This window comes from Nannospalax galili, unplaced genomic scaffold (genome assembly GCF_000622305.1).
Source record: "Nannospalax galili isolate Female #2095 unplaced genomic scaffold, S.galili_v1.0 scaffold82, whole genome shotgun sequence".
Lineage (NCBI taxonomy): Eukaryota > Metazoa > Chordata > Mammalia > Rodentia > Spalacidae > Nannospalax > Nannospalax galili.
The window spans coordinates 498,282-526,161 of NW_008348862.1; the positions used below are offsets into that span (position 1 = coordinate 498,282).

The following is a 27,880-nucleotide window of genomic DNA, read 5'->3' on the forward strand; positions in this document are numbered from 1 at the left end:
GGTGCAAGTTTGTTCACGCACTGCTTATAGCTACGGTGTAACGAACTGAATAAATGAGCGATTTTCTCTGATGCCCCACCATGGTACATTTCTTCAGTCCATTTTCCTATTTGCCCTGCATTTGTCAGTGCTCCTGTTAATCTTTCTGACCTTTCTTTCAAATTCCTCACATCAGTGGGTGGCCTAGGACGTACTGATCCTATTTTCAGTAACTGCCAGAGACCTCTGCCAGTCACACTGGAGAGCAGGACTTCCTGGGCTACCTCCTGGCAAAGGGCATTTGCTTATCCAGCTTTGGGCCAGTCCCAAGATCTATTGGATCCAGGCGAGGTGTTGAAAGGCTGTGACAAATGCCTGATCCAGCAGACTATATCGGGAGTGGGCTAGCTTGAAAGCCCAAGGCACAGCAGGTGTCTAAGTAGGGACTTTCCAGCCTTCTGTGTTCCAGACATCTGCTGCTGGGCTGACTCACTTGGTGGATGAGAGAGGTTCATGTCCAATTTATTGGCAGTTACCAACACTGGGGCACAGAAAGAATCAAAAAGGGATCCAAAGAATTACCTAAATATCGTCCTTGTGAGGCACCCTGAGGAAGAAGCCTGGATGCCTGGATTCAACTGGTGGCTCTGATCACTGAGTGCTCTTAGATGCTACTAGAATTCTGACTCAGTCTGCCTTAAACAAAAGGAAGCTTTGTTATTTTTCACAATCAGAGGTAGAATGAGCTGCAGGATTGCTTTTATTTTTATTTTTTTGGTATTTTTGAGACAGGGCCTCCCTGTAACCCCAGCTGGCCTTGAACTCACAGAGATCCGCATGCCTCTGCCTTCCCAGTGCTGGGACTAAAGGCGTGTGCCACCATGCCCGGCTGCTTTAATTTTTTTAATTAAAAAGATATAGGGTTTCACTACATAGCCCAGGCTGGCTTTGAAGTCAAGGTGATCCTCTTGCCTCAGCCTCTCTAATGCAGTCATTGATCCTATTAAGGATGTGCTCAGTTTTGTCTACCTACTCCTTTACCTACCTACCCTCAATGTTGGGACCATCCTAACTCTAGGACTATTAGTTCTTGTTTGCCAGATGATTCCCTCTAATGTTGCCATGATCAGAGTTCCAGGCTTCTTGGGTCACCGCCAGCACGCAGAAACCTTTCTCAACCAAGGTCTTTAAATACTTTGCTTCTGTTTGATCAGCCAGACTCAGGTCTCCAGTCTATCACTCCTGGACCTGTATTGGGGAAGTTTTGATCTTTCAATGTTGTGCTGATGGGTTCAGACCTGCTTTGGCCAAAACTCAGGCTACCAGCCCTGTGTGTCAGTTGAGTACTTGAACAGTGGCTGGTCTCAATTATTTGTTTTGAAAATGTACAATACTTACCAGATTCCAAGAACTTAACACACACACACACACACACACACACAAATCTCCCTTTAAGAAACATTTTTATTTCATGTGTATGAGTTTTGCCTGCATGTGCATCCATGCCTTGCAATGTTTCTAGAGCCCAGAAGAGGTGTCAAATGGTCTGGAACTAGAGTTACAGATGGTTGTTAGCGTCCTTGTGGGTATTGGGAACCAAACCTGGGTCCCCTGCAAGAGCAGAACCACTGAGGTCTTTCTCTAGCCTGAGTCTGTTTTTTTTTTTTTAAAAAAAAAAGATTTGTATATTGAAAACATGTTAAAATAATGTTTTTGTTTCTTTGGGATTTTGTAGTTGTTTGTTTCGAGACAGGATCTCAAGTAGTCCAGGTTGGTCCTGAATTTTCATGTTTCTGAGGATGGTCTTGAACTCCTGATCTTGCCTCTACCTCCCAAGTGCTAGGGTTAGGGTATTATGCTTTTCTTCTCTATGTACACCAGACTGGGCTTGATCTCAGAGATCTGCCTCTGTGCACTGGGATTAAAGGCCTGTGCCACCACGCCTGGCTGGCTTACTTTTTTAATGTGGTTACTGGAAAATTTAACAAAATCACCTATGTGACTGCTTCCTATTTCTGTTTGATGGTCCTGGCTGAGAGAAAAATCGTATTCTATTTCTAGAACTCGAGAGTGAACAAAACCATGTTTGTTTTTTCTTTTTAAAAAGGAAGTTTTCTGCTTTTTAAAATAATCAACACTTTATATTTCTTTAGAGATATTTAACAGAGAGGAGGAGTGAGGGCAAACAATGGGGGCATCCATCCTAGTTCCGCAGCAGTATGCTGTGCTGAATGTTGTGTGGAAACTGCTAACTGAGGAACAGAGCTAAAACATGTAGGCCTGTGAGGGGTGTGGATAAAGGCAACGGGATTGCAGATTCCAGAGATTCTGTCTTAGGTGACAATGAAATGTCAGCATTAGCAGGGCCTTCATGGTAGACAGAGTTTCTACAAAAGAAAGGGGGCATGGTGGCTTACCTTCAGTCCTTGCACTTAGGGGGTGGAGAGAAGAGGCTCTGTTGAAGGCAAGTCTCAGCTACATAGGATGTTTGAAGGTAGCCTGGGTTACTTGAGATCACGTTTCAGACACAAAGCAAAACAAACTGAACAGAAAGAGAGATTACTGGGGCTGGAGAGGTGGCTCAGCAGTTAAGAGCACTGGCTGCTCTTGCAGAGAACAGAGGTTCAGTCCCCAGGACCCACGTGGCAGCTAACAGCCATCCATAACTCCAGCTCCAGGAGATCCATTCCCCTTCTCTGGCCTCCATGGTGCACTTACATACATGCAGGCAAAACACTCGTACGCATAAAAATAAATAAACACAGAAATGGAGGGATTGCTCAGGCGTCATTCTAGGTGATAGAAACTGTAGTTTTTGCTGGGTGTGACGGCACATGCCTTTAATCCCAACACTCAGGAGACAAAGGCAGGTAAATTCAAGTCCAGCCTGGTCTACAAAGCAAGTTACAGGCCAGCTAAGGCCACAGGGAGACCCTGTCTTAAAAAGACCAACAAAACAAAAACAAACTGGAGGTTTATTTTATTTTATTTATTTTATGTGTATGCATGTATTGCCTACATGTAGGTAAGTGCACCTGTGTTGTGCAATGCCCTCAGAGGACAGAAGAGGCTGTCGGATCCCCTGGGACTAGAGTTATGGACAGTTGTTAGCTGCCATGTGGGTGCTGGGATTCAAACCTGGGTCTTCTGCAAGAACAACCAGTGTTCTTAACCGCTGAGCCGCCTCTCCAGCCCCCAAACTGGAGTTTTTAATTTAGTTTTATTTTTTATTAAAAAAAAATACTTTTTTTCTGAAATAGGGTGTCATGGCCCCCAGGCTGGTCTTAAACTTGCCTATAGCTGCCGCAGCTGGTCAGCTACTGACCCTCCTTTCTCTACCTCCCAGGTGCTGGGATTTCAGGAGTGTGCCACCACGATCCCATCCGTTATCCGTTAAACTGGAGTTTTAGTTTCTCTGAAGCTGAGGTAATAGAGAGAAAGACTCACACTAGTTACCATGTAGCTATCTCCTCCAGTTTACAAAACTCAGGAAGTAAAGAAAACTTACAAGTTTTGTAAAGTTCCTGAAACCCCCAAAATTCATAAAGTCCCTCTCCAACCAGCCCAGCTGCCTGTAAGTTTTTCTGTGAGGTCCTGGAATGCAGCTTTTTTTTCCCCTTGTTAATTAGCCCTTATTTAATTTTATTTAATTAATTAATTAATTACATTTATTTATTTATTTATTTATTTATTGGTCTTTTTTTGAGACAGGGTCTCCCTGTAGCCCCAGCTGGCCTGGAACTCTCTATGTAGACCAGGTTGGCTTTGAACTCAAGGAGATCTGCCTGCCTCCCAAGTGCTAGGATTAAAGGCATTTGTCACCATGCCTGGCTTTTCTTTTCTTTTTTTTTTTTTAAATTGAAGGTCCCTTACTGGTTCTGCTTTTATGACTGGGCAAAACCAAGGGAGAAGGGAGAGCAACCAGCTGGCACAGGGAGGGGTCATTTCCAGCACATTCCATGTAGACACAACTAAACAGTCCAGCACAGAGTCGCAGTAGTGGTTAGAAGTTGGCAGCCTGGGACTGGGAGGGACAAATGGGAAATAGGTGTGTGTTAAAAAAAAAATACAGGCTTGCTGGGCATGGTGCACACGCCTTTGATCCCAGCACTCAGGAGGCAGAGGCTGGTGGATCTCTTTGAGTTCAAGTCCAGTTTGGTCTAGACAGTGAGTTCCAGGCCAGCTGGGGCTACAGGAAGACCCTGGCTCAAAAAGCCAAAAGAAAAGAAAAGAAAAAAAAAAACCCCCAAAACAAAAAAAAAAAAAACAGGCTAAACTGGCTGTCTGGGAAAGAACTTAGTCTGCTTCAACCCAAGGGGAATCAGAAGATCAAAAGCAGTTTGGGAAAACCAGACCATCAGGAATGGAGGGAAGAGGATGGTTGGTGGGGGGGTTGGCAACTGGGGTGAAGGGATTGCCCTCCCCGTCCTAGGATCCCCCCAGCCCCTTGGGTCTGTAAGGAAAGGGGCTGCCTGCAACACCAGGAGCAGATCTGGGGCTGCTAGATGCTCCAGGCAGGGGGCTGGCCTGGGCTCACAAAGGCCTGCCCTCCAGGGAGATGACACTGCTGCCACCTAGTTTTTTCTGACAGGGTGCAGCGGTCCTTGACCTCATAGCAGTGAGCTTGTATTTCATGCTTGATCCCTGTCAGCTTCTTTTTGATGGCGTCCCTGGAGTTGGAGTAGATCAGTTTGCTCTTAAGGGGTACACTCTCAGGGGTTCAGAAGAGGAAAACCAGGCCCTCTTTCTTGCTCTCCTTGGTCTTGCGGGTGGCTTTGTAGAGAGCGTAGCAGCAGTCCTTGTCTGGCAGCATCCTGACAAAGGTGCTAGTGGTTATCCAGTCTACCCCACATCGCCTACCAGGATCTCCTTGCCCTCCTCCAGGATAATGTTCTTATCCTCACTCAGCCGGATCTACACTTCCTGCTTACGCTTCTCCACTTCCTCTGGCGTTGACCTTCATGTCATTGAACACTTTGATGACACCATCAGAGACAGCCATACAAGAGGCCATGTTTCTGGAAGCGAAAGGAGACCAGGAGAGCCATAAGAGAGCAGAACTGCAACAACTGCTGCCAGGATCCAACTGAACCTGGAATGCAGCTGTTTTGAATTGTTGCCCAAGCAGAAGTGAGGGGCCACAGTAGGGAGTAGAGGGATGGGGTTGCTTTGGGATCATCCTGCCCCTATAAATAATCCCAAACCCATATTCCTGTAAGTAACCGCAACAAAACCCCCTGCTTCACTAAGGTAGAATCAGGTAGAATCATTTCTTTGGTCTGTCTTTGGTGCCCCATCTGGTGTGAATAGAGGTTTGTTCAAGACTTCCAGAAAAAGTCACAGAGCACTAGCTGACAGTCTTACAGTGGTGATGTGAAGCCTAGTGGCAGGTGTATTCTGGGGTGGCTGATGTGAACATTCATTAGCAGCATGAGCAGCAGTAAACATGTTTCAGCCCTTTGGCTAAAGACCCCTGAGCAAGTGAGTTTGCACTTCTGTTGCCCTTAGGAAGCATTCAGAGGTTCGTAGTGTTTAGGCTCAAGGACCCCAGGTTCTAATCACACCTGTGCTGATCAAGTTCCCATGTGTAAAATGAAAGTAACAACAGTAGTAGATACTTCACAGTTACTATGAGGATTCAATGAGTTCTATATGGAAAGTTCTAAGAAATTTCAAGAACACACAGTGCCTGCACATAGTATGTGCTATTAAGAATTTGATGAGGGGCTACAGAGATGGCTCAGAGATGGCACTGGCTGCTCTTACAGAGGACCCAGGTTTAGTTCCCAGCACCCACATGGCAGCTAACAACCATTTGTAACTCTAGTTCCAGGGGATCCGAGACCCTCTTCTGGCCTTTAAGGGCATTGCATGCATGTGGTGCACTTACATAACATGCAGGCAGAATGATCATACACATAAAATAAAAATTAAATAGCCAGGCCTCATTGCTCATGCATTTAGTCCCAGTGGATCTCTGTGAGATTGAGCCCAGCCTGGTCTACATGGTGTGTTTCAGGTCAGTTGTAGGTTACAGGGAGACAGTCTCAAAAAAAAACCCCAAATAAGTAAGTAGAGTTTGTTGTGATGCCAGGCAGACTCATGTCTCTAATTCCAGAACTCAGGAGGCAGAGGCAGGAAGATCTCTGTGAGTTTTGAGTCTGGTCTACCTAACAAGCTTCAAGCTAGCCAGAGCTACATAGTGAAACTCTGTCAATAAATAAATAAATAAATAAATAAATAAATAAATAAATAAAATAAAAATTTGTTGAGGAAAAAAGGTCTGCTATTGCTGATCACACATAGACATCTAGGAAGTTATATGAAAATAAGTCTACTTTTTCCAAACACCATATATGCAATAAACATACATATAAAGATAGTGCAGAGCTGGGTGTGGCGGTGCATGCCTGCAGTCCCAGCACTTGGGAGGCAGAGGCAGGCAGATCTCTGTGAGTTCAAGTCCAGCCTGGTCTACATAGTGAGTTCCAGGCCAGCTGGGGCTACAGGGAGACCCTGTTTCAAAAAGACCAAGAAAGAAAGAGATAAAAAAATAGTGCACAGAGCCAGGCCTAGTGGCACATATTTGTAACCCCAATACCTGGGAATGGAAGGCAGGATGATAACAAGTTTTAGGTCAAAAGAAAATCAGGAGCTAGGGAGACAACTCAGCAGGTGGAGGTGCTTGCTTTGCAAGCACAATGAGTTCAGCTTCCCATCACCCACGTTAAAATAAAAAAACAAAAAACTGGCACAGCCACATATGCTTGTAGCCCCATCACTGTCAGGGGCAGAGACAGAAAGATCCCTGGGGCTTGTTGGCCCCTGGCCTAACTCCAGGTTCAGTGAGAGAGCCTGACTCTAGGGAATAAGGTGGAGAGTGGGCAAGCAGGACACCGTCGTCCTTCTCTGCTCTCCAAGTATGCCCATGAGTTTGCACATCTGCACATGTTTGTACGCCACAGTAAAGAATATATTTTTTCTGGGCATGGTGGTGCATACCTTTAATCCCAGCACTCTGCCCAGAGGCAGAGGCAGGTGAGGCGGATCTCTCAATGCCAGCCTGGTCTACATAGTTAGTTCCAGGCCAGCCCCACTACAGGAGGACCCTGTCTCAAACAAAACAAAACAAAAACCTCAAAACACAAGGGGCTGGAGAGATGGCTCAGTGGCTAAATAAAATATAAATATATAACCCCCCCAAAAAAGATCAAAAAAAGAATTAAATTTTATTTATTTTTTAAAAGATCCTTTTAAAAACCTTATTTTTATTGCATGTGTATGAGTATATTGCCTGCATGTATGTAAGTGTAGCCATGTTGTGCAGTGCCTGTGGAGATCAGAAGAGGATGTCAGATCCTCCAGAACTGGAGTTACAGACGGTTGTTAGTCACCGTGTGGGTGCTGGGAACCAAACCTGGGTCCTCTGAAAGAGCAACCAGTGCTCTTAACTGCTCAATCATCTCTCCAGTCCTCTCTTTTTTATATTGTTTTGGAGGCAGGGTTCCTGTAGCCCCAACTGGCCTGGAACTCCCTATGTAGCCCAAGCTGACCTCCATCTCAGATATCCATATACCTCTGCCTCCCAAGTGCTGGGATTAAAAGTGTGCACTACAGTGTCCAACTCAAAAACGTTTCTTTAAAAGGTCTTGGTGGCACACACTTTTTATCCCAGTGCTTGGGAGGCAGAGGCAGGTGGATTTTTGTGAGTTTGAGGCCAACCTGGTCTACATAATGAGTTCTGGCCAGCCGGGGCTACAGGGAGGCCCTGTCTCAAAAAGACAAAAAAGAAAAAAAAGTCTTGGTTGGTCAAGGCCAGCTTGGTCTACACAGCAAGTTCCAAGCCAGCTGGGGCTACAGGGAGACCCTGTCCCAAAAGACAAAACAACAACAAAAGTCTTGGTTTGGAAGTCAGAGCATGGTGGCCCAAGCTTTAATCCCAGCACTTGGGAGGTAGAGGCAGATGGATCGCTGTCAGATCGAGGCTAGCCTGGTCTACATAGTGAGTAGACCTGAAGGGATGGGCAACTTTTTATTTGGATGTCATCCTGGGCTTGGGAATTTGGCAGAGAACTGTTGTGGCCAGGGACCAGGTGACCAGGATACTAGGAGTGGGGGTACTGGTTCTCAAGAGTTTTCCTGTAGACAATATTTCGTTTTCCTAACATACCTTGTGCTTGGAGTGACCTGGGAAATCCGGGCTCAAACCATGTGGGGTCCAAGCAGTTCTGGGCTTGAGGACAGCAGCCCTGATGGTGGGACTTCCTGGAGATATTTAGTCAGCTTGTCCTAGCCTGGAACTCTTTTATTCCACATAGTAGCAGATGCACCACCATCAAAAAAGCTAGTATTCAACACATTTTGCTGACTTCTTTTGTAAAAATTATTTTTGAGATAGGGTCTTGCTATATAGCCCAGGGTGGCCTAGGACTCACTGTATAACCCAGGGTGACTTTGAACTAGCAATTACAGCCATGCCTCATCATGCCTGGCTTTGCTGACGTTCTCTGTGCTGGCTGCAACTTCTCTGCTCCTGGAGAGTTCCATGGAGAAAGTCCAAGTGCAATCGAATCTAAAGCAGATGATTGATCACACTTTCAGAAACCTTCTAATTACCAGGCCTCAGGCCAGCTTCTTCCTGGAGTCACTGTTCCTGCCAGAAAGACAAAATTATGTTCCATGAGGTCCATGCTGGCCTCCAGTTGCAGGGCTTCAGCTTAAGCCTGGGAGGGAGCCAATTTCTCTCTTTTGTTTTGAGACAGTGTCTCCCTATATTGCTCAGGCTAGCCACGAACTTGAAGTCCTCCTGCTTTACCCTTACATACAGGTGTACCACCATGCCAGACTCTTACTGTGTGCCCAGGGTCTCACATTACAGGCCTGGCACATGCTAAGCAAGCATTCTACCACTGAGCTACACCCAAGCCCTTGGCGTCTTTTTTTTTTTTTTCTTTTAAAGATAGATTAAAAAAATAAAACCCTCTCTTTTATTTTTTATTTATTTTGGTCTTTTTGAGATAGGGTTTCCCTGTAGTCCCAGCTGTCCTGGAACTATGTAGACCAGGATGGCCTTGAACTCAGATATCTTCCTGTCTCCACCTCTGGGATTAAAGGCATGCTCCACCACACCCGGCTACCCCCCCTCTTTTTTTTAATTGATTCAAGAATTTCATATAATATATTTCAATCATATTCAGACCCCTCCCCCATCTCAACCTATGCCTTCATCCCCATCTCCACTTCATGTCTTCTACTAGCAAATGAAAAACCCCATCCATCTTACACGTCTGAACTGGGTGCCAAAAAAATCATATCTCATCAGAATATCAGTGAGCTGTAATTCTTACACAGATGGGCCAAATTAAAAATTATTTTTATGTGTGTTTGCATGAGTTTACGTGCACCACGTGTATATGCAAGAGCTCACAGAGGCCAGAGGATGGCATAGGATCTCTTGGAATTGGAGTTACAGACAGCTATGAGCTGCCATGTGTGTACTGGGAACCAAGCCCGGGCTCCCTGAAAGACCAGCAAGAGTTCTTAACCACTGAGCTATGTCTCCAGCACCTTTAAACTGTCTGCTCTGTAGTCCAGGCTAGCCTTGGAACTTTCTATGACTCTCTCAGCCTCATTTTTGCTCAACCACCAAGGGGCGAGTGTCCATCTGTACATCTGGAGTCACTGGATTGTGGTCTCTCTGGTTGTTGGTATTGTTTTGTTGTCTGCATTGGTTTGGTTTGGTGTTTCGCAGGGTCTCATGCCGCTCAGGCTGGCCTCAAATTCACTGTGTAGTGGAGGGTGACTTTGAACCGGTAATCCTCCTCTCCACCAACCTGAGTGCTGGGACTGTGAGCGCCAGTCACCGGACAGTACTGAGGTCTTAACCTTGCATTTTAGTAGGAAAACGAAGAGCTGAGAGTGAAGGGTACTCGTTACCGCGCGCGGCTGCCCCCAGCGGCGGGCCGCGGAGGCCCCGGGTTGTAGACGGGCTCTTTCCACCGCGTCCACGGAGCCATTCTAAACGCCTTCCTTTGGTTTTCTCAGGAGCGAGTGCAGATGGTTGCTGTGATAGTCACCTTCGCCCAGACAAAGGAAATCGAGGCTCCGAGAGTCTGGATTCCCCAGCCGGCTGGGACGCGAGTCGCTCGCCCTTCTGGAGCCCGGCGCCGCCCCGGGTCGCCCAGCGCCCCCGCCCCGCTTTCCCCGAGCCGGGCTGCGCGGACCGCGGGGTTGGGGGGAAGCTGCGCGGTCCGAGCTTCAGGAGCCTGGGAGCGCTTTAAAGGTCGCTTCTGAGGGCGGCGAGACGGCGCAGCGCATGAGAGCGCGGGCCGCCAATGGCACTCCGGGCTACACCCCTAGAGCCCAGGCGGTGGAAGAACAGAACCGGCTCTGGCAGGTTGCTCTCCCACCGCTGCACGAGCACGCGCACGCACGCATACGCACGCACGCACAAGCACGTATTAACCAACCACCCAGCCAACCACCCAGCCAACCACCCAGCCAACCACCCAGCCAACCACCCAGCCAACCACCCAGCCAACCACCCAGCCAGCCAACCACCCAGCCACCAAATGGTTAGCGGGTGTGATGGAGCATACTTGTAGTCCCAGCGCTTGGGCAATGGAGGCAGAAGGACCAGAGTTCAAGCCCAGCCACGGCTACGTAGTGGCTTGACTCCAGGAGCACTCACCCGGCGGCTGATAACCCCTTATAATTCCAGTTCCAGGGCCTCCGACGCCCTCTTCTGGCCTCTGTGGACATTGCATACATTTGGTGCATTTGCACACACATTAAAAATAAATTTAAGAAATACGGGCATTAAGCCGGGCGTGGTTGCGCACGCCTTTAATTCCAGCACTCGGGAGGCAGAGGCAGGCGGATCTCTGTGAGTTCAAGGCCAGCCTGGTCTACATAGTGAGCTCCAGGACAGCTGGGGCTACAGGGAGACCCTGTCTCAAAAAGAACAAAAAAGGGCATTTATATTAGGATAAGGGAGGGTAGAAGTTGGCGGAACTGAGTGACGTTCTCCAGGGAAAGTGAATGTGGGTCACTTGGCATGACTGGTGGCTGATGTGAATATCAACAAGAGCCACTTTGTTCCTACACTGCCACTTTACTGGCTAGCCAGAGGCTTGAGGGTGCAGGCGCTCAAACTCCAGTGCCAGCAAGCTCAGGTTTGGGGTTCCTAAGCCAGCAGAAATAAGCCTGGGCTGACCCTGAGGTTTTGTATTTAACAATGTACTTTTCCCCCTGACTGAATTTTTTTTGTTTACTTCCAAAAAAAATTTTTTTTGTGGTGTTTTTGAGGCAGGGTTTCCCTGTAGCCCCAGCTGTCCTGGAACTCACTATGTAGTCCAGGCTGGCCTTGAACTCAGAGATCCGCCTGCCTCTGCCTCCGGAGTGCTGGGATTAAAGGCATGCACCACCAAGTCCGGCTATGCTTCCAACAACTTTTAAATAAATAAAAGAGCCAGGCCTGGTGGTACAGACTGGTCATCCCAGCATATGTGAGGGGAGGCAGAAGGATCAGCAACCGAAGGCTACCTGTGCCTATATTAGACCCTATCTCAAAAACAAAACAAACAAAAACACAGAAGAGAAAATAAGTTAATCTTTTGTTCAGTATTCACAAATGCTGTTAACATTTTGTGCTGTGTTCATAGATTTTCCCTGTTTATTTTCTTTAAGCAAAGGTGGAATCACTATGGTCAAGAAAAATGAAAATACACATCGAGTACAAAACGTCCACACGTGTTCATGCTAACATTACTACTGCCCAAAACTAGAACAAGGTAAGTATGTACATCAAGGGAGAAATGGATAAACAAAATGGTGTGGCGGGATGGCCACATCCCGCAATCAGAAGAACCTGGGGACATCAAGGCGAGAGAAGCCCATCACAGCAGCTGAGCCTCAGATGATGCCATTCATTATGTTTGTTCGTCTATCTTATTTGTGTATGAGTGTTTTGCCTATATGTATGTAAGTGTACCCATGTGTGCAATGCCCATGGAGGTCAGAAGAGGGCGTCAGATCCTCTGGAGTTGGAGTTATGGATGGCTGTGAGCCACAATATGGGTGCTGGGAACCAAACCTGGGTCCTCTGCATGAGCAACAGTAGTCTTAACTGCTGAGCCATCTCTCCAGCCCCAGATGATGCCATTTATGCCAGTAGTCCACAGAGAGGTCCACCATGGCATATGTACACATGAAAGCAGATTACTAGTTGGTAGGAGCTGTGGAGAAAGGAAGGCAGTTACTGCTGATGGACACAGAGTTTCTGCAGCACTGAAATGCTCTGGAATTAGAAATATGACAGCTGGGTAACCTGCGATATAGCAAAAGTCATGGAAGTCTACATTGTGTGTGTGTGTGTGTGTGTGTGTGTGTGTGTGTGTGTGTGTGGTGGTGGTGGTGGTGGTGCTAGAATTGACCCAGAGTCTTTCACATGCTAGACAAGAGCCCCACACTGAGCTGTGCCCCCCACCCCGCCCTAACTTGCTTTAGTTGTACACTGTCAAATATGAGTTTCAATAATCATTGTAAAGAAGTAATTATACTGCAATATATTATGAATGTTCTTCCAATTTTCCCAATAACTATTCTTCCATACATTTATATATTTTAATTGCCAAAGTAATGCAGATACCTTACAAAAAATTAATGCAGAGCAGGGTGTGGTTGTGCACGCCTTTAGTCTCAGCATTAGGGCAGCAGAGGCAGGCGGATCTCTATGATTTCAAGGCCAGCCTGGTCTACATAGTAAGTTACAGTTCTCCTACAGGGAGACCCTGTCTCAAAAAAAAATTAATACAGAGCAATGAAAATTGTAAAGCATTTCCCCTGCCCACCTTCAGACTATAGGCATGTGCCACCACGCCCAGCTAAAATTATTTTTAAAATGTATTTGTTCATAAAAAGCAAGATATGGTGGTGCAGGCCTTTAGTCCCAGCATTGGGAGGCAGAAGCAGGTGGATCTCTGTTAGTTCAAGGCCAGCCTGGTCTATATAGTGAGTTTCAGGCCAGCTGGGGCTACAGGAAGACCCTGCCACGAAAAGACCAAAACAAACAAAACTTTGTTTACTTTGGTACTGGGGATTGAACACAGGGTCTTGAGTATGCCAGATGAGTACACAACCACTGAGCTACATCCCTCGGCCCATTATTCCAAAGTAGCCCTGGCTAAGCTAGCCTGGAATCTGCTATGTAGACCAGGCTGGCTTGAAATTTACAGCAATCCCCTGCCTCCCTCTTCCCTCCCTCTCTTTCTCCTACCCTCACTCTTTCTGTCTCCTGTTCTTTCTCTCTCTCCCTTTCTTTCTTTTCTTTCTTTCTTTTCTTTCTTTCTTTCTTTCTTTCTTTCTTTCTTTCTTTCTTTCTTTCTTTCTCTCTTCCTTCCTTTCTTCCTTCCTCCTTCCTTCTCCTTCCTTCCCTTCCTTCTCCTTCCTTCCTTCTCCTTCCTTCTCCTTCCTTCCTTCCTTCTCCTTCCTTCCTTCCTTCTTCCTTCCTTCTTCCTTCCTTCTTTTCTTTTTCTTTTATGACAAGGTATCATGTAGCTCAGATTGACCTCAAATTTGCCATGTAGCTGAGGCTGACCCTTAAATTCTGACCTTCCTCTACCCATGTCCTCAGAACTGGGATTCCAGGTATGTACCACCTCACTGGCTCTTTTCTTTATCTTTGTTTTTTATTTTTATTTTTTAAAGATCTATATTTATGTATTATTTTTATTTTATTTTATTTTTTGTTCTTTTTAAGACAGGGTCTCCCTGTAGCCCCAGTTGGCTTGGAACTCACTATGTAGACCAGGCTGGGTTCAAACTCACAGAGATCCACTTGCCTCTGCCTCCCAAGTGCTGGGATTAAAGGTGTGAACCACTACGCTTGGCGGTGTTATTTTTATTTTATGTGTATGAGTGTGATGCTTGCGTGTGTGTAAGTGCACTCATGTTGTGCAAAGCCTGTGGAGGTCAGAAGAGAGAGCATTGGAGTCCCCTGGAACTGGAGTTATGGACAGTTGTTAGCCACCATGTGGGTGCTGGGAATTGATCCTAGGTCCTTTACAAGAGCAGCCAGTGCTCTTAACTACTGAGCCATCTCTCCAGCCCCTTTACATTTTATTTATGTATTCATTTTTATTTTATGCATGTGAGTGCTATGCCTGCATGTATGTAAGTGCACCTGTGTCATACAGTGCCAGAAGAGGACAGAAGAAGGCATCAGATCCCCTGGAACTGGAGTTACAAATGGTTGTTAAGCTGGCATGTGGGTGCTGGGATTTGAACCCAGGTCTTCTGCAAGAGCAGCCATTGCTCTTAAGTGCTGAACCAGTTCTCCAGCCCAGATTTATGTATTTTTAAATTTATGTATCTGTGTATTTGTCTGTGTGAGTGTATGCCACATACTTGTGGCATCAGAGGCTAGAAGAGGGCATCAGATCCCCTGGTGCTGGCACTACAGGTGGTTTTGAGCCACCATGTGGATCCTGGGAATGAATCCGGCTCCTCTGTTGGAGCAGGAAGCACCATAGCCTTTGACCCATCTTTTCAGCCCCTATTTATGTATTTATTTTGTGGCAGTGCTGGGAACGGAACCCATGGTGTTGCACATGTAGGACAAGCAATCTGTCACTGATAAGGGTCTCAGGTGCAACTCAGACTGGCCTTGAGCTTGCTGTGTAGCCTAGGTTAGCCTTGAACTCATGCTCCTCCTGCTCTGCCTCCTAAATCCTGGGATTACCTGCATGCACTGCCATGCCTGTTGGTTTCACACCAACTCACAGACTTGTTTTATTTTCAATCCCCCCACCCCCACTCTCCCAAGCATTGCCACTGCTCCAAAACGTTGATTACAAGCTCTAAATTGTGCAAGCACCCTTGGAAAATTATCACTTTTTTGTCTTTAGACATGCTTCAAGTGGCTGGGTGTGGTACCGCACGCCTTTAATCCCTCCAAGCCTAAGGCAGAAGCCAGTGAGATAGAAGGCTAGCCTGATCCAGGTTGAGTTCCAGGCCAGCTGGGGCTACAGAGAGACCTCATGTCAAAAAGAATAACAGCAAAAAGCTTCAGGTGGGCTTGGTGGCTTCTACACTATGATCCTACCACTTGGGGGAGGTGGAGGTATAGGATCAGGAACTCATTGTCATCTTTGTTTTTATTGTGAATTGGAGGCCAGCCTGGGCTACATAAGACCCTGTCTCAAGAGACAAACAGGAAGAGGAAATGCTCTTAAAGTTGGAGCCATCTTTCCAGCCCCCATTTCATTTATTTTGTAACAGTAGAGAGGGCTGGAGAGATGGCTCAGTGGGAAAAGGTGCTTGCTGTCAACCCCAAAAACCTGAGTTCAATTCCTAAGACCCACATGGTGAGAGAAGAAAACCCCAGGTTGTCCTCTGATCTCCATGAACACACATGGTGATACATTCGCCACTACTCACACCCAAATACATGTAATAAAAATACCACCCCCCACCAAAAAAAATATAAATAAAAACTCTCCTAGCACATGGAAGACAGGATTGATATGTTAGAGGCCTTACAGAGCAAAGTTTAGGTCAGCCAGAACTTCATAACAAGACATTATCTAAAAAAATTGTTATTGTTGCTAGACGTAGTGACTCATGCCCAGTAGTTAGGAGACCGAGGCAGGAGGAGAGCTGTGAGTTGATGAAAGCGTGACAGTCGGGGCTTTAGAGTGAGTTCCAAGCCAACCTGGGCTACAGAGTGAGACCCTGTCTCAAAAAAAAAAAAAAAAGAAAAAAAAAAAAGAAAAAAGAAAGTGGTATACTATAAATCTTTTTACTCAGTATTTTTGAGGTCTCTGTATATTCCTAAATTATATTATTTCGTTTTTTTCTTTTTTTTGGTTTTTTTGAGACAGGGTCTCCCTGTAGCCCCAGCTGGACTGGATTCGCTATGGAGACCAGGCTGGCCTCGAATTCACAGAGATCTGCCTGCCTCTGCCTCCTGAGTGCTGGGACTAAATGTGTGTACTACCACACCTGGCTCCTAAACTATATTATTTCTTAATAAACATCCACTTCTACCATATAGTACCACAGTAATGGCCACCTGTAAGGTGCCTTCATCTCTGTCACAATAAGGAGTGTGCTGTCTGTGTTCCCTTATACACTTGAGCAAGAAAGTTATGCAGCACATACACTCAGGTATGAGCATTATCCTGGGCCAAAGCACAAGTTCCTATTAAATTTAAATATAAGCTGCTGTAATGCTAGCACTGGGAGTGGAGGGTGGAGGGTTGGGACTTCAAGGCCAGCCTTGGTTACAAAATGATGTGAATTAAAGTTCCCAGAAAAATCCTGCATCTTGGATTGAGCTTCCTGTAAAGCTGATCAACTGCTCAGCACTTCAATGACTGGAGAGTTTGGAGTGTTGCAGATCCAGAGCCCATTTACAATTTATTTTCCTTGGGCCATCTTTACCCCTAAATAGCCAGTCTTTGCCCACCCCTGTTTCTGACTTAATATCTTGTAACAGATAAAAACATCTTTAAGAGTATAGTAACTTAAGAAAGCCCTAGCATTGACCAACCAAAAGGCTAAGTATGTCATCAGAGCATCTGATGCCTATAATAGAATTCCCCCTATTTACTATGACCACTTCCTGAATGTGCCCACCAATGTATTTGAAAATATGTTTATTTATGACTGCCTTTGTTCTGTTACTATAAAAGGTTCATGAAATTGCTACCTCATTGGAACATGGTACTTAAGGAAACCTAAATCTGTGTTCCTAGGCCATGGTCACTCATATTTGGCTCCAGAATGAGCTATCTTTTTCTTTCTTTTGAAGTGACTGCTGTTTCTTTCATTGATACTGAGTTCCAGGGTAGCCTGAGCTACATGAGACCCTGTCTCAAAACCAAACCAGCTGGGTGTACTGGCACATGCCTTTAATTCCAGCACTGGGAGTCAGAGGCAGGGGGATCTTTGTGAGACTGAGGTCATTCTGGTCTACTTAGCGAGTTCCAGGTCAGCTGGGGCTACAGGGAGACCCTGTCTTGAAGAACCACAAAGCCAAAACCAAAAACCAAAACCAAAGCACCCACCCAAACAAACCCAAAGTCTTTATCCTTGTGGAATGACTTGTCAGTTGGTATTCTCCCTTTTCCTCTCGTGAGCAGGAATTCTCATTTCCCCACACCTGTGCCAAAACTTAGTTGTACCAAACTACCTTTTTTTTCCCCCTTGAACCCAGGGATCCAAGTATGTTAAGCAGGTATGGCGCTGCTGAGCAGCTTCCCCAGCCTGTGGCACCCGACTTCCTTTTTTAAAAAATTATTATTTTATGTGTATGAGTGTATTGCCTGCCTGTTAGTGCACCTGTGTTTGCAATGCCTGAGTAGGTCAGAAGAGGGCGCCAGATCCCTCTGGAACTGGAGTTGTGGATGGTTGTTAGCTGCCATGTGGGTGCTGGGACTCAAACCGGGGTCCTCTTCAAGAGTAGTCAGTGCTTTTAGCCACGGAGTCATCTCTCCAGCACCACATAATTTTAGTGTGCTCTTTTACCCCCTCCCCCTTTTCCTTTTCTCTAGTTACTGTGGAGTTTGATCAGATCTTCATGTGCTTCTTTGACATCTGGTCTTCCATTAAGAGAACTGTCTATTCATTGCATCTTCATTCATTCATTCATTCATTCATTCATTCATTTCTCTCTCTCTCTCTCTCTCTCTCTCTCTCTCTCTCTTTCTCTCTCCCTCTTTTCTTATGTATCCCAGTGAGTTTGAGCTCACTAGGTATTGCTGACTTGGGACTCCCCATTCTCTTTCCAGCTCCCAATTACAGATGTGCACTGCTATTCTTGTCGATCTATGAAAACGCTGAATATTCTAGATATTAGCCTGTTATACTGATAAGAAGTTGCAACCTCTCCTCTAGTCTGTATTCATCAACTCTGTGGTAGATTTCCAGCTTGCTTGGTTTTCCCGCTGCTCCCTGGGGACTCCTTGGGATTTCTCTTAAAGAAATAAGATGTGACACACAGAACATTGTGTAGGAAACAGGTAGAGTTTATTAAGAGTTTGAGATGCTAAGAAGTGTGACAGTGGACAGTGACTAAAGGACCATTGTAGGAATGACTTTTTTTTAACCTTTAAAAAATTTTTTTTATTTATTATTTTTATTTTATGTGTATGTGTGTATTGCCTGCATGTAAGTAAGTGCACCCATGTCGTGCAATACCTGCAGAGGTCAGAAGAGGCTGTCAGATCCCCTGGGACTGGAGTTATGGACAGTTGTTAGCTGCCATGTGGGTGCTGGGATTCGAAACTGGGTCTTCTGCAAGAATGTGGTTTTTTTAAATATGTATATTTATTGTTTTTATTTTATGTTTATGAGTGTATTGCCTACATGTATGTGAGTGCACCCATGTTGTGCAACGCCTTGAAGGTCATCAGATTCCCCTGGAACTGGAGTTAAGGATGGTTCGTAGCCACCATGTGGTGCTGGGAATTGAACCTGGGTCTTCTGCAAGAACGTGGTTTTTTAAAATATATATATTTATTGTTTTTATTTTATGAGTGTATTGCCTACATGTATGTGAGTGCACCCATGTCATGCAACACTTCGAAGGTCATCAGATTCCCCTGGAACTGGAGTTAAGGATGGTTCGTAGCCACCATGTGGTGCTGGGAATCGAACCTGGGTTCTCTGCAAGAGCAGTCAGTGCTCTTAACCGCTGAGCCACCTCTCCAGCCCCAACCAGTGTTCTTAACGGCTGAATCATCTTTGCAGCCCCTGTAGGAATGACTTTTACAGAATGGACTGAATCTGGACTAATTACTTAACCTTGCAACCAAAAAGCTACTGCAAACAAGCTCACTTGTGACCTGGGCACCTGACCTGAATCCCTCAGAACCTCAATTTGCCCTCCACCCAAGATAATGAATGAATGTGGGTGTACTTGAATTAGAATCAAAATACTGAACACAGCATATTGTGTGTATGAGACATTTTAGGCCTAGGTATCAAAGGGTAAGATTCTCGGGTCAGATAGGGGTGGATTCAAATTTGTAATTCCCCAAATGAGACTGGAGAAATCGTTTTGAATGAAAATGTGGGTAAGGCTCGGCTCGGGAGCACAGTTCCAGGAGATGTTGAGGAATAGCTACTCTTGAGTTCAGGTCAACTCTTAAAGCTAAAGTTAATAGCCAGGTTGTTTATCTGGGTATAACTGTAATGTTGGCATGGTAATGCCACAGGCTACTGAGGAATGCTCACATGGGGTACTGGGCACGCCTAGCCATATGCTTAGGCAGGTTTTATGCTGGTCCTCAAAGTCTCTAGAACAGGCAGCTTTCCTAAGGGGTGATTTCCTCCCCAGGTGCTTAACAGCCACTGGATCAGCTTTTTTTTTTGAGACAGGGTCTCAGTATGTAGCCATGACTGGCTTGGAATTCACTGTGTAAACCAGGCTGACCTTGAATTTACAGAGATCACCTCCCTCTGCTTCCTGAGTGCTAAGATTAGAGGTCAGGCCTTCTGTATTAACTCTTTTCTTTCCTTGGGTTTTTAGGAATAGGTTTCATGTACCCCAGACTGACCTGGAACTCACCAAGTAACTGAAGATAACTTTAAACTCCTGACCCTCTTCGGTGCTGAGGCTCACAGGCATGCACTACCTTTCTCTGATATCCTAAATTAACTCTTAGAAGAATGAACCATGGTTTGTCTCTGTTTTTACCTAAAAGCTTCTGGCTAAATAGTGATACTGTGAGCTTTTTGAGCGTTGTTCTGTTATTTTTTTGACCAGTTATCAAGCCTTGGGGTTTTGGTTCCTAGCTTTATAAGGGGCTGACTATGAAGAAGGGGGTTCATCCTCAATGACCTTCAAGCCCGACTACCTGCCTAACATTATGCTTCAGTTAATGTAGTGAGATTTATTTTTTCCTCTTTTTTTTTTTTTTTTTTTTTTTTTTTTTTTTTGGTTTTTTTGAGACGGGGTCTCCCTGTAGCCCCAGTTGGCCTGGAACTCACTATGTAGACCAGGCTGGCCTTGAACTCACAGAGATCCACCTGCCTCTGCCTCCCGAGTGCTGGAACTAAAGGCGTGTACTACCACGCCAGGCTTTGTTTATTATTTCTATTTTATGTGTATGCGTGTATTGCTTGTGTTAGGTAAGTGCACCTGTGTTGTGCAATGCCCACGGAGGACAGAAGAGGCTATCAGATCCCCTGGTACTGCAGTTACAGACAGTTGTTAGCTGCCATGTGGGGGCTGGGATTTCAACCTGGATCTTCTGCAAGAACAACCAGTGTTCTTAACCGCTGAGCCATCTCTCCAGCCCCGTTTATTTTTTATGCATAATAGTGTTTTGCCTGCATATATGCAAGTGTACCCATGTTATGCAATGCCAGTGGAGGCCAGAAGAAGGCATTAGATGCCCTGGAACTGGAGTTACAGTAGTTAGTCACCATATGGGTGCTGGGAACCCAACCTGGATCCTCTGCAAGAACAGCCAGTGCTTCTAACCACTGAACTATCTCCCTACTCCCTATCATTACTACTAGTAATCTTTTTGTATACACAAGTTAATATATAATTTGCTTGTTAATAAAAGCAGAATAGTTGGAATGTAACTCAGTGGTGGAGCACTTATCTAGCATGTGCAAGGACCAGAGTTCAATGCCCAGCACTCAAAACAATTTATTTAAAACAGAATAAAACAATGTATATTTTTGAAGAGATGTGTGAACAGTCTTGTATCTCTCAGACAACTCTCTCTTTTTTTTTTCCTTCCCTAGGAACTGAACCCAGGGCCTTATACATGCTACATAAATGCTCTACCATTGAGCTATACTTCACAGTCCCCACCAAACAGTTCTTAACATTAAAAAGACCTGACTATCCTATCCAGATTGCTTTCAATCTCAACTAAACTAAAACATGTTTCAGATTGCTAAGTGAGATTGTAAAACACTTAAAATGAGTACTGATGATGTGTGAGGGAAGGCTTGGACCCATGTACTTGTGTGATCATGACAGGTATCGACACTGTTGAAAATGTTTTATGTTGCAGCTGCTTGGTCAGTGAGAATGCTCAGAAATTTAGTACTGTTATGTGTGTGTGCATGTATTCATCTTTAATGTCTCCTCCAAGAGTCGAGCCTCTTGGGGTGAGGGCAGGGTGAGGGATGATAGTTCAAACATTGCTCAGTTGTGCAATTCTGCTTTCTGGCTCGCAGGCCCAGGGCTGGCAGTGACTTGGAACTTTTAAGTTTCCACCCTAGCCTGGAGATAAAGTGAAAGTCAACACCACTTGGAAAATTACTAGTGTTCTTAGTGCTCTTCCTCACCGGATCTGAGGACTGCGAAGCTGGGGCATGTTGCGTCTTTTTAGGGTGCCTGTTTGCACAGCACTCTGCTGCGGAGGTCTGGAGATAATCTTCCGTATTTCCCTTAGAGCAAAAACAGCTGACCACTCAGCTTGTGGCTGCCCTGAAAGGCACAGGCATCTGGATTTACATTTCTATGAGAAACATAGTTTACTTCTCAGCTGAAACACTGTACTCTATTTATCTGAGGCTGTAACATAACATGCTTTTACTGAGAGGAAGTAGGCCATTTCCTGGTGTTCTTCCTGCCTTCAAATGTTTATTTATTGATTTTTAAATTTTTTGAGATGGGATTTCTTGTAGTCCAGGCTGGCATGGAACTCCCCATGGATGAACTTGAACTCCTGATCCTCCTGTCCCTACCTCCTGAGTGCTGGGGTGACTGGTGTGCATCCCCACTGGCCACCTTGCCTAGCTCTGCCTTCAAATTTAAATACGACATCAGTATTTTTCTATTTGGGGAAATTTTATTTTGAACAGTGAGGTGTGGCCCTCAGAAATGTTAGAGAATCTGCTTTGTAACCAGTGCTAGATTCGACATCTGAAGCAAATGAAACAAAGGCTAAAACAAACTGCTGACTCCAGTGTTTGTCTCAATGTCTTTCATAAACCTGATTTTCAAGGTCAAGTGGCACACCCATCCCCTCAGGATTTCACATCAGGTGTACAGAAGCTTTCAAAGGTTTGAACTTATGAAAAAGAGATTTGAAGCTGGGTGAAGTGGCTCATGCCTATAACCTCAGCACTGAGAGGCTGAAGGAGAACGGCCTTGGATTCGAATCCTGGGCCAGTCTGAGCTATGTGTGTTCAGGGTCACCCTGAGACACAGAGTAAGACCCTGTCACAAACAAACATTCCCTAAATACTTAATACATAAAAACATAAGCCAGGTGTGGTGGCATGTGCCTTTAATCCCAGGAGATGCAGGCAGATCTCTGTGAGATTGAGGCCAGCCTCATTTATGTAGCAAGTTTCAGGCTAGCTGGGGCTACAGGGGGGAGACCTTGTCTCAAAAAACCAAAAAAAGCCCCCTCGCCAAAAAAAACCCAAGAATAAAAACAACATAAGCCCCATGAGAAAAAGAACTGGTATGTTTTCACCACTGTGTAAAGACTATGGAATGAATGGTCAATAAATATTTACTAAATAATTGGTGAAGTATTTTGCCTATACAGAACTAGGCTATTCCTAAATAATTGCAGAACTATTTCCCAATCAGGTGTGATGGCATGGGCTGGAAATCCTAGGAGAGGTACAGGCAGGAGGGTGAGGAGTTCAAGGTCATCCTTGGCTATGTGGTGAGTTGGAAGCCAATTTTGGCTATATGAGACCATCTTAAATAAAAAGCAAAAAACAAAAAAAAGGGGGGGCTGGAGAGATGGCTCAGAGTTAAGAGCACTGACTGCTCTTGCAGAGGACCTAGATTTGATTCCCAGCATGCACATGGAGTCTAACAACCATCTGTAACACTAGGTCCAGGGAAATCTGATGCCCTCTTCTGACCTCCACAGGCATTGCATGACAAGGGTGCACTTACATGCATGCAGGCAATACACTCATATATAGAAAAATAAAAAATACAATATTTATCCACCCCCAAATAAAAATTAAATCCTGGGATTGGAGAGATTGCTCAGCAGTCAAAAGCACTGGCTACTGGAGCCTGGCATGGGGTTGGGGGTGGGGTGCCTTTAATCCCAGCACTTGGGAGGCAGAGGCAGGCAAATCTCTTTGAGTTTGAGGCCAGTCTGATTTATAAAGTTCCAGTCCAGGTGAGGCTATAGGGAGACCCTGTCTCAAAAAGAAGCCCCCCTCCCAAAAGAAGTTGGGGCTGAAGAGATAACTCAGCAGTTAAGAGCACTGGTTGTTCTTGCAGAAGACCTGGATTTGGTTCAATTTCCAGAACCCACATGGTGGCTAACAACCATCCATAACTCCAGTTCCAGGGGATCCAACACCACCTTCTGACCTCCTTGGGCATTGCACAACACGAGTTATATTTACACACATGCAGGCAATACACTCATACACATAAAAGTAATAAATAGTAAAAAAAAAGACTACCAAATAAAACATGTTTTAATAGTTTTATTATTTTTATTTTTTATGTGTGTGAGTGTATTGCTTGCAAATATGTGAGTGCACCTGTGTCATGTAACGCTGCAGAGGTCAGAAGAGGGTGTCGGATTCCCCTGGAACTGGGGTTAAACACGGTTTGTAGCTGCCATGTGGGTGCTGGGAATCAAACCCAGGTCTTCTGCAAGAGCAGTCAGTGCTCTTAAATGCTGAGCCATCTCTCCAGCCTCTCATATAATGTTTTAATGGATGAGAGATTGTATCTCAACCAGGGTGGGTGGCAGAGATCAGAGTCCATAAAGGAGGGGTTGAAGAGTGACTTTCCAGGTCCAAGGAATGGCATTAATAAAGGTGCAGAGAGGAAAGCAGCAGTCATAATGAGTGACATAGCTGATATTGCTTGCTGTCAGTCATGACAGATGAGATGAGTAGGTTGGGCGTTGTGGTGGTTCGAATGAGAATGTCCACCATAGGCTCCATGTATTTGGACATTTTTGTCCCCAGTTGGTGGCACTGTTTTGGGAAGTTTTAGAAGGTGTGGGCGGCCTGGAGGAAGCACATCACTGGGGGTGGGCTTAGAGAGTTCTTAAGTCTTATTGGATCTCAAGTAGCTCTCTTGCTTCCTGTGTCTGCTTGAAGACGTGAGAGCTTAGCTTCCATCCTCCTCCAGCCACCTCTGCTGCCATGCCTCCCTGCCATGATGAACTGACTCTTGCCCCTTTGGAACCATAAGCTAAATAAACCCTTCCTTTTATAAGTTCCCTTGGTCACGGTGTTTCTGTCATGGCAACAGAAAACTAACACAGGCCTGCAGATGGAGAGGGCATGGCTGCTAGGCAGAGGAGCTTAGAGTAAGGGAAGCCACCTTGGGGGAAGTGGATGTATTCATGCACTGGTGGGAAGTGGAATACAAGAGGCTCAAAACTAAAGACAGTGAGACCAGTTAATTTATCCATTCTAGTGGAAACAAAATCCATGTTATTTAATTTGATTTTATGTGTTTTATTTATTTTACACCCTGGAACTGGAGTTACAGAAGCTTGTTAGCCACCACGTGGGTGCTGGGAACTCAACCCAAGTCCTCTGTAAGGGCAGCCAGTGCTCTAACTGCTGAGCCAGCTATTTTTATTTTTTTTTGTGGTGCTGGGAATAGGACCCACAGCCTTGGACATGCTAAGCAAGTACTCCACCGAGCTATATTCCAGCCCTAGCCACAGGCTCTTAGGAGTTGGCAAAAGGGTTAAAAAAATAAAAATTGGGGGCTGGAGAGATGACTCAGCAATTAAGAGCACTGACTGCTCTTGCAGAGGCCCTGGGTTCAATTCCCAGCACCCACATGGCAACTAACAACCGTCTGTAACTCCAGTTCCAGGGGATCCAACACCGTCTTCTTATTTTTATTTTATGTGTATGAGTGTATCGCCTGCATGTATATGAGTGCACTCGTGTCATGCAATGCCTTGGAGGTCAGAAGAAGGGATTGGATTCCCTGGAACTGGAGTTGTGAACAGTTGTTAGCTATTTTGTGGGTGCTGGGACTTGAACCCAGGTCTTCTGCAAGAGCAGCTAGTACTCTTAACTGCTGAATCATCTCTCTAGTCCCTCTTTTCCTTTTTTTCTAAAGATTTTATTTTTATTTAGGTGTATTTGTGTGTACGTATGTGTCCGGGTCTGTTGGTGTCTGCAGAGGCCAGAGGAGGGTCTCAGATCCTTTCGAGCTGGATATTCAGGTGGTTGTGAGCTGCCTGATGTGGGTGCTGGGTGCTGGGAACTGAACTCCAGTCTTATGCAAGAGCAGCAAGTGCTCTTTTTTTTTTTTGTCTTTTGATACAGGGTCTCCCTGTAGCCCCAGTTGGCCTAAAGTTCACTATGTAGACCAAGATGGTCTCAAACTCACAGAGATCTATCTATCTCTGCTGGGATTAAAGGTGTGCACCACACACCCAGCATAGCAGCAAGTGATTTGAACCACTAAGTCATCTCTCCCATCCTGGATTTTCTTTTTCTCAGTGCTCTAGGTTGAACCAGGGACTTACACTGCTCAGCAACCATTCTATCACTGTGCTGTATCTCCACTGACTATAGAGATTTCTGATGCTGCCTCATTTTTGGTCTGGCGGTGGCAGAAATGCCCTTGAGGAAGATGGAGAAAAGATGTAAAACAGTCACTCTGGACACTAGCCATGCTATAAAAGAGTCAGACACAGAAATCAAGGCCAAAAGATTTATTTTGATGATTTATAAAAGAAATATCACATAGCAACCTAAAGTAATTTATATTTACACATTTAAAAATAAATGTTGTTACATTAAACAAGTTTTAGCTAAAAGGTAGTGTTTAACAAATACAACAAAACATTGGCTATACTTTAAGCCCTGAATTTCCGTTAGAATATGTTCAACAACCATCAGAGACTGATCAGGAAAACCACAGGAAGGATTTCAGGAACCAAAAGAAAGGTGACTGCACTGGCCTCCACGCCTGCCCTTTGAAGCCCATGTTAACTCTATTTTGCTACTAAAGACTGAACACAGAGTGTTTCACAGTGCTAGGCAAGTGCTCTACCACTGGGCCAAACCCCTGGCTCTAAAAGTCACTTTAAACTGTAATCAGAAGTGTAAATTAAGGCAGACAGAACAAAAGAAATTAAAAACATTAAAAAAATTCTAATGCAGTTCCAAAAACCTGAGAACTTATACTCTGATTCATAGGCAAGTAGTTTTAATGGATATTATTTGCAGTTGACTGACATCACACTTTCTTTTTTGGCTTGTCTCAGCAGACAGGCCTGGATGCTTTGAAGGCCAAGCTGACAACATTACTTCCACAACTGTGGCTCCCACTCGTAGCCCATTTAGGGCTTTACACTGTAATAGCCACTGGGGGAAGGATGTCAGCCAAAGACTTGGCACTGGCCGGGCGCTTGGAAGGTGCTTCTGATTAGCACTGGGCACTTTGACCCAGAGGCCAGGGAAGGAATGCTGGGCAGCTGCCTGGGCAATGGCTCCCTAAGTCTAGTTGCCAGGTCATTTTATACAGGGGCTGGCAGCTCTTGGAGATGCTAATGTTTGAGACCGAGGTAAGCATACTGAGAGGGGGTTCATTTCAGCTCATTGTTTTAAAAATTTTATTATTTTTTTATTTTATGTGTATGCGTGTGTTGCCTGCATGTAGATAAGTGCACCCATGTCGTGCAACAGCAGAGGGCAGAAGAGACTGTCGGATCCCCTGGAACTGGAGTTATGGACAGTTGTTAGCTGCCATGTGGGTGCTGGGATTTGAACCTGGGTCTTCTGCAAGAACAGCCAGTGTTCTTAACTGCTGAGCTATCTCGCCAGCCCCCAGCTCATTTTCTGAAACATAGTCCTTACTTCACTTTCCCTAGCTTGGAGCCAGGAATGTGACCCTAAAGCGTAGAGTTCGGCAATTATACTATTAATAATTAAAAACATTTAACTAACTTTAACTAATCTGGCAACTACTAAGACTTGATGATTACAAATTTAAACAAGTTTTTTTTTTGTATATAGAATACATCTTAAAATATCAAAGGCACTTTCAGATTACATGATAAATAAAAATACATTATGGAGACAGGATTATTTGCTGGTCTCTTCAGTTTCTGTGTCCGTGGTGGTCACTGAGAGCCCAGCTCTGCACCTCTCCTTTGGCGAACAGCATGAAGAGCAGAGCACCAAACATGTTAATGGCAGCAGCAATACAGAACACGATCTGCCATTCCCTAATAGTGTTCTAGACAAAGAAAGGTGAAAACGCAAAGGATAAACAGTGTCTGTAGCTAATGTTATAAACAGATGCTCTCACAAAGCCATTAGGAGTATCATTCACAAATCTCCATGCTTGGAACAAACCGAATCTCCATGAGCAGCAGGACTGTGGAGCATCTGTCTCTTCAATACCTCGTAACAGTGAGAACGAGTGACAATATAGACACACCTCATAAGAGTAAGCAAAAGACAGGCACAGTGCACAGGACTGACTTCCTTCACATAAAGTTCAGAAAAAACCAATCAATGGTGCTCGTGGTGGTGGAGGGAGCCACAGCAGAAAGGAGTATGGGGGTTCTATGGGGGAGAGGGAAGTGGGCCAAACATTAACATTTTGAGTATCTATCCAGCTGCATAGTTAGGACTGTGAATTTTCCTCATGTCTCTTAAAACTTCTTCCCATCTGTCTTTACAGAACTAAGTTGTCTCTCTTCCTTCCTTCTTCCCTTGTCCTTTCTTTGAGACAAGCTATTGATATTCAGCACTGGCTGGCCTGGGATGCACTTATGTAGATCAGGCTGACCTTAAACTACTGGCAATTCTCCTGCCTCTACCTTCTGCCTCCAAAATGCTGGATTATAGCCATATGGAACTGTTCCTGGCTTTTAAAAAAAGAGACATTTTTATTTTATGTGTGTGTGTGTTTTGCCTGCATGTGTGCAAAGCCCATGGAGCCCAGAAA

At 45.1% G+C, this 27,880-nt stretch overlaps 1 protein-coding gene and 1 pseudogene across 3 annotated transcripts in view; both read right to left on the bottom strand.

The window, feature by feature from the left end:
* Positions 1-4,238: 4,238 nt before the first annotated feature.
* On the bottom strand, positions 4,239-12,211 carry LOC103744357 (annotated as a pseudogene).
* A 13,408-nt stretch (positions 12,212-25,619) lies between these two features.
* Positions 25,620-27,880, bottom strand: part of Slc17a5 (solute carrier family 17 member 5) — a 58,285-nt gene continuing 56,024 nt past the window's right edge. For 2 of the 3 annotated variants that reach the window (XM_008846109.3, XM_008846110.3), the window contains exon 11: positions 25,620-27,163. In XM_008846109.3, coding sequence (XP_008844331.1) covers positions 27,026-27,163 — 138 coding nt within the window. In that variant the 3' untranslated portion in view covers positions 25,620-27,025. The other variant, XM_017801349.2, reaches the window with a different exon arrangement.